The sequence below is a fragment of the Salvia miltiorrhiza genome, chromosome 4 (genome assembly GCF_028751815.1).
Source record: "Salvia miltiorrhiza cultivar Shanhuang (shh) chromosome 4, IMPLAD_Smil_shh, whole genome shotgun sequence".
NCBI lineage: Eukaryota > Viridiplantae > Streptophyta > Magnoliopsida > Lamiales > Lamiaceae > Salvia > Salvia miltiorrhiza.
In genome coordinates, this window is record NC_080390.1 from 40,921,695 (window position 1) to 40,929,973 (window position 8,279).

Genomic DNA, 8,279 nt, shown 5'->3' on the forward strand with positions numbered 1-8,279 from the left:
CTTTCACTATTCAAACTCCTATGATTTGTTCATGTATCACATATGTTATTTGTCCATTTATCTTTTTAATAAATATTTCATCCGTCCACGATATTATTTTTACATTTGTCATTTTAGTTCGTCCGCGATATCATTTTCACTTCCATTTATAATTGTAGGGTCCACGTAACACTTTATTATTTTAACCTTATATTTTTACCTTTATGGTGGGGCTCAAACTCCACTCACTACAATATTCACTACTATCTACTCTCTCCGTCCCACGAATCTTGACACGTTTGGTTGCAACACGGGAATTAAGGAGTTGCAGTATTTTAAGTGTGTAGTTAATAAAGTATAAAAGTGATAAAGTAGGAGAGAACGTAATAAAAATGATAAAGTAAGAGAAAAAATGTAATAATTATTACCTTATTTAGAAATGTATCAATATTCGTGGGACGGCCAAAAAAAGAATACGTGTCAAGATTCGTGGGACTGAGGGAGTAATATCTACAACTTTTTCTTAAAACTCGCGCCGTCCATATTATGGAAACGATATCGCGGACGGAGGGAGTATATTATATATGATGTGTTGTAGATCGTCGAATATCATATAATTCCAAGTGTTACCGTAGTGCTTGCAGATTCTATCGTCGCGGATCAAGATATAACTTATAAGATACTATAAAATAGTATCACAACTGTCATATATAATTCTAAGATAAATTATTGATTTATGCTGAAATAGAGATGGAAGCAATTTGTCTTAACTATTTATTAATACTGCTACATTTTTACGTATTGATATGATTATAATGAAATATGTTTTTCTATCTGACCATTAATGTAAAGAACTAAGATCTAAGTGACTTAACAAAATCTAAGTTCTAACAAGGTGTCAAATGTGTCTGTATATATATATGTGTCACTTTGACTTATTATAGATGATAATAAATACATCATTCGTCCCATGAAGTAAGACCCAGTTCTTTTCGACACAGTAATTAAAAAATTGATATTTTGTGTGTTAAGTGTGGTAGGTGAAAAAGTGAATAAATAGTAATTTTTTTGATATTTTTATAAACTAATCTTGCTTCGTGGGACAGATCAAAAAAGAAATTTGGTCTTGTTTCATGGGACGGAGGGAGTATATAACTCAATATTCTATGTATCTCCAGTATTCTCAATAACACCAACATAAAGCAATTTAATTTAATAGGAATATGTTAGGATTAATTCATGTATAGTGAGTTAGATAATTCATAATAGATTCTAGGACAATATGAACTGCAATTAAATATAAAATTCCTACGTAGTGAATATAGCATTGCTCTGCACATCCCGCAATGAAGCCAATAATCAGTGATTTATGTATAACAAAAAATCATTCAATTAATCCACATACCTCTAGCTAAACTTCTAACTACTGTGAATGCACAAAAATATTCGGCTCTTTTTTGTAAGGCCAGAAACACGTTTAAGTAAATTCTAAGTATTATATGAACCAAAATCAAACGGATTTTAAGCCATCGATTTTTATCAGCCAAAACCTGGACCCTTAGATGTAATGAACTTATTAAAAAAAAAAATCATACCGATTATTCGTAATTCAAAATAAATAAATAGAAGCGCCAATTTCCCAAACCACAACTGAAATCTTAACCGCTTTTCACTTGCCTCTCTCTCTACATGGCGTTTCCTTCTCCACCACCGCCCTACTCTTCCGCTTTCCTCTTCCTCCTCCTCCTCGCCGCCGCCGCCGCCGATTCCACCACGCAAACCCAAGAATTCGAGGACATGCTGCAGTCGCTCCGGAACTACGGCTACTCTCTATTCACCAACGGCATCGCCACATCGGATCTGAAATACGAGCTCCTCGCCGCCGCCGCCCCCAATTTCACGCTCTTCGCCCCAAGAGACGAGCTGCTCTACGCCCTGGACATGGCGACCGACGCCGCCATCTACGTCAGCACCCTCCGCTACCACGTGATCCCCAACCGCCACACTTTCGCCGACCTCAAGAACCTCTCCGCCCCCTTTCTCGACACCCTCCTCCCCGACTACGCCGTCTTGATCGGGAAAGTCCGCGAGGTCGACGAATCCACCGATAGGGCTTCCATCGGATTGATTGTCGACGGAGTCCGAATAGTCTACCCGGATCTGTTCCTCGGCTCAAGAATTGCGGTTCACGGGATTGACGGCATTCTTCTCACCGGCCTCAACATGAGCCGAGATCATGATGACGCCTCGCCGCTCGGATCTCCGGCCCCGGCGCCATTCCACCCTCCTACTCCGGCGCCTGCTTTGGATCGGAATCTTCCTGCCGCTCCGCCGCCGAACGATGCGCCGACATCATCTTTCGTTGGGAATATTCCGGCGGATTGGACCCAAACGCCGGAGTCCTCTTTCAGTGGGAATATTCCGGCGTCTGAGATTGATCGGAATGATGTTCGTTTTGATTGGGTGGGGACTCCAAGAATCTCGCAGGATCAGATAGAGAAGATGAAGAGACTGGGGATGAAGCTGCCGGGAAAAGGTCTCCAGAAGGGGCGGCGCCGCTACCCGAGGCGTATAGCGCTCGGTGATCTGTAAACTGTATTGATATAATTCAGATATTTTTGGGGTAAATATGTCATTTGGTGAAGCTCTTCCGTTCAAATTGCTGCTCAAAGTGAATTTTACGATATTGATTTAGCAAGTGGAGATCACTCACTGTGTTCATCTAAATCTTCATTCTTTCACCAAATATCAGAGTTTGTAGTTCAATTTTAGTTGTCATATTGGTTTATTTCTTGTTATTTGTGATTACATATAAAAAATAGGCTCGTAAACGACAATTACAAGCATGAATACAGCATATTTACCAATTACATCAAATATTATTATAAGATATCCATGATTTCTCTACTTGCAAAATTTATTGATTTATTAATCTCTATAATACTTTTCATAATCCGGAAAGATTTCCATAATCCACAACCAACCATTTATTTATATTACAATAATAATTTCATAATCCAACAATAAGGCGGGGGACTGCAAATCCTTTTTCCCCAATTCAAATTTGGGTGTCGCCTGAATCACCATAAAATTCGAAATCATAATCAATTTATTGAATTGATTTCTCAATAGTGTTTGAGAAAACCCATTTTTGACTCTATAAAAAAAAATTGATCATACTTTTATTTAAAATTCGTGATAAATTCAATGTTCCACACTTATCATAAACCAAGAGAATATTATTTATTGGGTTCGTGCATGCTAAATTTTGTAATAAATTATTATTTCATTTTTCAAATATACATATTATAACACACGCACCGAGTACTCATATTGATGACAAAAACTAAGTGAAAATATAGAACATTAACATTTTCAACTATGTCAAGAAAGATATATATTGCGTCGATTTATATATATATTGCTGATTTATGGTGGACATATGACAACAAATTATGAATGAAAGCTGCGAAACATATAGGGTTTTATTGGTGAAAATAGGCATGCAGTTAAGTGAGGGCGGTTGGCGGCGGAGGCGCGGCGGAGGAAGCGTCACAATAGCCTCGTAGAATGTCGCCTTCTTGAGTGGAATAGCCAAGAGCGGCGAGCATTTCGGGCCAACAGTCATGCTGGATGATTCTTATGGCCTGGCAACAGCCCGGCCCGAGATAGGTCTCCCCGTTGAGAAAAAATAGCAAAACTTCAGTGGTACACGACTGCAGTTGAAACATAGACTCCCAACAACTTGATCCCTCTACCTCCTCTAACTTCATGCGGCCCGATTCTGGGCCTAGCATACGGGCCCTACCCATGTTTGAAACACTGAGACACAGCAGAAGAGCTATGGGGATAAACTTCGACGTGGAATATGCCATGAGTAGTCAGTCAGTGTGTGTTGCTGGAGAGTTTGGTGTTGAGAGAGTTATATATACAGTTGGAGACGAGAGAGAGGGTGGGGAGGGGAAGGGACATGGATTTATGTGGACACGATGCAGTTTTGTTGTAACTGATGAGTGATATTAGTGTATATGAATCCATAATTAATTGATTCTAACATCATCAAACTACCTGAGCCTGAGGCCCGACCCGCCCCCTTCCCCCTTGGAGAATCGGTCAAACCGGCAGTTTGTGCGGTTCGGTTGAATCGGTGCGGTTTTGGGTTCATCAAAATCAGCTTCAACCTGGATGTAAGGTGTAAACCAAATCAAAACTAGGAAGCCTAAAACTATGAGCGCGGAGAGTCTACCACGGACGGAGGGCCGTGAAGGGGCGGTTCTGGCGGCGCGCTTCATATTGCCTTAGCTGCGGCAAAGACCGCACCATTCGCCTTGGATTGCACATCAAGACCTACAAATCGCACGGCCGTGAAGTCCGCGATGTCCACGTCACAGAGTACGAAACCTATACAAGTTGATGCTACCGTTTTCATTAGATTTTGAATTAGCTTACATGCTCTCTCCCTGACCTCTGTGCTGTGTGTGTTGATCTTTCAACAGGGATGACTCGAAGCTGTGTTCGTGCGGAGGCGATCGGCAAGTGTTCTACTGGGATGTGGCGACAGGTCGTGTTATTCGGAAATTTCGCGGTCATGATAGTGAGGTCAGTTGGTGGTGGAATTGGTTTTCTGAGAATTAGGTTTTGAAATGAATTAGGTATGTACTTGCCATAAGATGCTAAAACCTAGGGGGCAGCATGTTCAAGTATTTAGTACTTACCCACAGTTGCACATAGCTGTGCTTATGTAAATTTTTTTAATGCAATTTCCTCTTCCTTGTTAGGTAAATGCTGTGAAGTTGAACGAGTATGCATCAGTGGTTGTCTCAGCTGGCTATGACTGTTCAGTGCGTGCTTGGGATTGTCGATCTCAGAGTACGGAGCCTATTCAGGTTGATTCTTTTGTTTCTTTCAGAGATGACTCCGGCTACCTCTGATTTTTTTGCATTAAGCATTTTCGTTGCTGTTGTTTCTGTTTTACTTTGCAGTCATTTATTTTGACCAAACAGATATTTTGGGATGGCTCTGCAGATTATTGACAGCTTTGCAGACAGTGTCATGTCTGTTTGCTTAACAAAGACTGAGATAATTGCTGGAAGTGTTGATGGGACTGTTAGAACATTTGATATGCGAATTGGTAGGTATGTGTCTTTCAAAATGGTTGTAACACTTCTTACAAGGGTGTATGTTCATTTTCTCCTCCCCAGCCCCTCAAATGCGGAACTCATTGCTTATCCAGGATCATTTGATCTATGATTTGTTTTCAATCTAAAATAGTGATCTATTCATGACTGTAACCAGAGAAATATCTTATGATCTTGGGCACCCCGTGAACTGTATTTCCCTGTCAAATGATGGCAACTGTGTATTAGCCAATTGTCTTGATTCTACTTTGAGGCTTTTGGGCAGGTAAATGCTTTCGCTGAGGTCATACTTATCTAAATGCTTAGGTCTTAAATGTTGTTTTCTCAAATAGATTCCTCTGTGTGACAGATCAACCGGTGAATCATTGCAAGAATATAAAGGCCATACTTGCAAGGTTTTGTGTTGAAACTTTATGATACCTTTCTTGTTGTGATTTTTACCTTGCAACAAACAGTATATGAAGGCCCTCGGCTTGATTAAAGTAGCTCAATATTGTTGTATCTTCATCAGTCATTCAAGATGGACAGCTGCCTAACAAACTCAGACGCTTATGTGGCCGGTGGTTCAGAAGATGGTTATATTTACTTTTGGGATCTTGTAGATGCACAAGTGGTGTCTAGTTTCCGAGCTCATTCATCAGTGGTAAGGTTTCTTGAGATACTTTGTTTTTCTAGCATATTTTGTTTCGAAGTTTGGTTTACTAGTCAATACATGGATTGTGAACAATTTGTCAAATGTCAAGATGATTTCAACTAGACTCTTTTTATACCCTCTACTTATTTCACATAGATACAGTTTTTAATATTTTTACTTGACTATTCTCAGTTTATACTCCATTTAATTTTTGGTATGCTGCACACACGGATCACTCAACAAGTTCCCTGCATTTGGTCTTTGGATGGGGTGGGTGTGCAGTGGATGAGATTAGTTTAAGAAGGTAAAGTGGTGAGAAGTTGTTAGTTGGTAATTATTTATTTTTGGCCGACAGGTAAGTAGCGTGAGTTATCATCTTGCATGATTAGTGGATCGGTTGATGGCATGATTCGGGTTTGGAAAGCCTGGGAGTAGGAGGTATTGCCTTGTTATTTGGTCTTACATGTTGGTGGCGATTGCTGAAACTCTTACTGAAGAAAATGCCTTTTGAGTTATGAAAACTGAAGGAAAAGGCTACAATTAATTCTGCATATATTGATCGACGCAGAAGCAGTTTCATACTCATATCATATCATTGCTTCATAGCTTCACGGATTGTCAGTGTTAACCTTTTTTATTCCTCCTTTTTTTTCTTTTTTTGGCTCTTTGCCAACATTTGAACTTTCAAGTCAATTACATTGTGAACTCACGTGAATGACACACGCCATATGTAAATGTACAATCCAATCCAAACGAATACAAAAATATAATAATAATAAAAAATAAAAATAAAAACAACTTTGATTTCGGTGAAATTATTTATGTGAATAGATTATTATGTGTTTTTATATGGTCGCTGTGGAAGACAAGTGATTATCGTTTTGCCAGCTTTAAAAAGTTTTCTAAAATATTATTATCTTATATACACTATGCTTTTTTTTTTTAGGAAAAGTGAATATATATAAAAACAGAGGAACAGGTACCAGAGGGCTTGTCTGACAGTGTGATTGACATGTTTCATTAAAAGGGATTGTAGCATTGTAAAACGAAAAATGGAATGGATATAAAATGGAGTAGAACATAAATAAAACGATTAAAAACTAGAATGAGAAACGGGGAAGGCTTGTCTGACAGTGTGAAACATGTTCTTTATTATGAAAAAAATAGAAAGACAAAAAGATTTTTTTTTTAAAGGAGAATGAAACAAAAGCATAAAAGGGAATTAGCATTTGCACTTCATGTAATACACGGAAAATATTTTTATAATTCTATATTTAGATAAAATTGATACTAACTCAATTATTATATTTATAAATATAATAAAAAAAGTAATTTTAACTGAATATATTTGAGCTTAATACTGAAAAAATGAAAACTTCAAGAAGAATTCACAATAATAAAAATTGATATTATGAAAAGGCAACAAAAAATAAGAATTAAAAAATAAGTTTATTCAAAAAAAGATGAGAAGGGAGAATTTTTTTAAAAAAAAATTAATCTTCAAATAAATATAAATTTTAAAATTTAAAACAAATATTTACGTAAAATATATCAAATTAAAGCTCTTATCGCGATCTTTAATTTAATATGAGTATTAAATATTTTATAATTAGTCGAATTTACAATTTTAGAAAGGAAAAAAAAAAGATAAAGGAAAAGAAAATACAAAGGAAAAAAATATACTCATTTACAAATACACCTTTAATTTTACTCTAACATTAAAATTGTCACTAAATTTTAAATTAATTTCAAATCGGAAGATATTGCTGTTTAATATTTCTAACGGTCATCTTGACTAACAAACATTATAAACTTCGCAAATAGTGGAATCTTAATCATTGTCTTCACCAACTTACCAATGTTTCCTTTTTCGAAAGAAAGACTTACGTAAAGGAGCCATATTTTTTAAACTATTTATTCAGTTATGGGCAAAAAAAAATAGTATTAATATTTATATAAAAATTATTTTAGATTAGATTTTGCACCCCTAATTAAAACATAACCTCAAAGAAAAATGTAAGTCGAACTTAAAAACAAATCCTAAATTTCAAGATTAAACAATATTTGGAGCTTTAATTTAAAAATCTTGAATTCGCCACTGAAATATATATAGGGTTTCAAATATCTATATAACTGGAAGCAAAATGAAATAGAAGATCATGGAAAAATGGTTAAATATATCTCAAACAATCACCGTTTTCTCAATTTATCCCGAAATATTGACTTTGATTAAATAATATTCAAATTATGGGAGATTATGTTTGGGCTATGCCAAACCTCGTGCGTACGTAATCCTGTTTCTAAGTTGCTCCCATTTGAAGTCATTTTCCCATAATTACTAAAATACGTTAACGTTTTGCTTGTACTAGAAGTTGTTGGTTCCAAAAGTTTAAAGAAAAAACATAGTTAGCTCGAGATTTTAATTCACACTTTACTTACTCGCTAAGGGAGGAAAAACAAAAGAAGTGCATTCGCGATCGTGAAACCCACTAACTTAATACTACGTGTGATTGAGCTATAATTCGATT

General features: G+C 36.7%; 1 protein-coding gene and 1 pseudogene across 1 annotated transcript; both read left to right on the forward strand.

Annotated features, from left to right (window-relative positions):
- Positions 1-1,596: 1,596 nt before the first annotated feature.
- Positions 1,597-2,749, forward strand: LOC131021675 (fasciclin-like arabinogalactan protein 19). The gene has a single exon (XM_057950932.1). The coding sequence runs from the start codon at positions 1,669-1,671 to the stop codon at positions 2,569-2,571; it is 903 nt and encodes a 300-aa protein (XP_057806915.1). The 5' UTR covers positions 1,597-1,668; the 3' UTR covers positions 2,572-2,749.
- Positions 2,750-4,206: 1,457 nt separating this feature from the next.
- LOC131023441 (uncharacterized) lies at positions 4,207-6,186 on the forward strand (annotated as a pseudogene).
- The last annotated feature ends 2,093 nt before the right edge of the window (positions 6,187-8,279 follow it).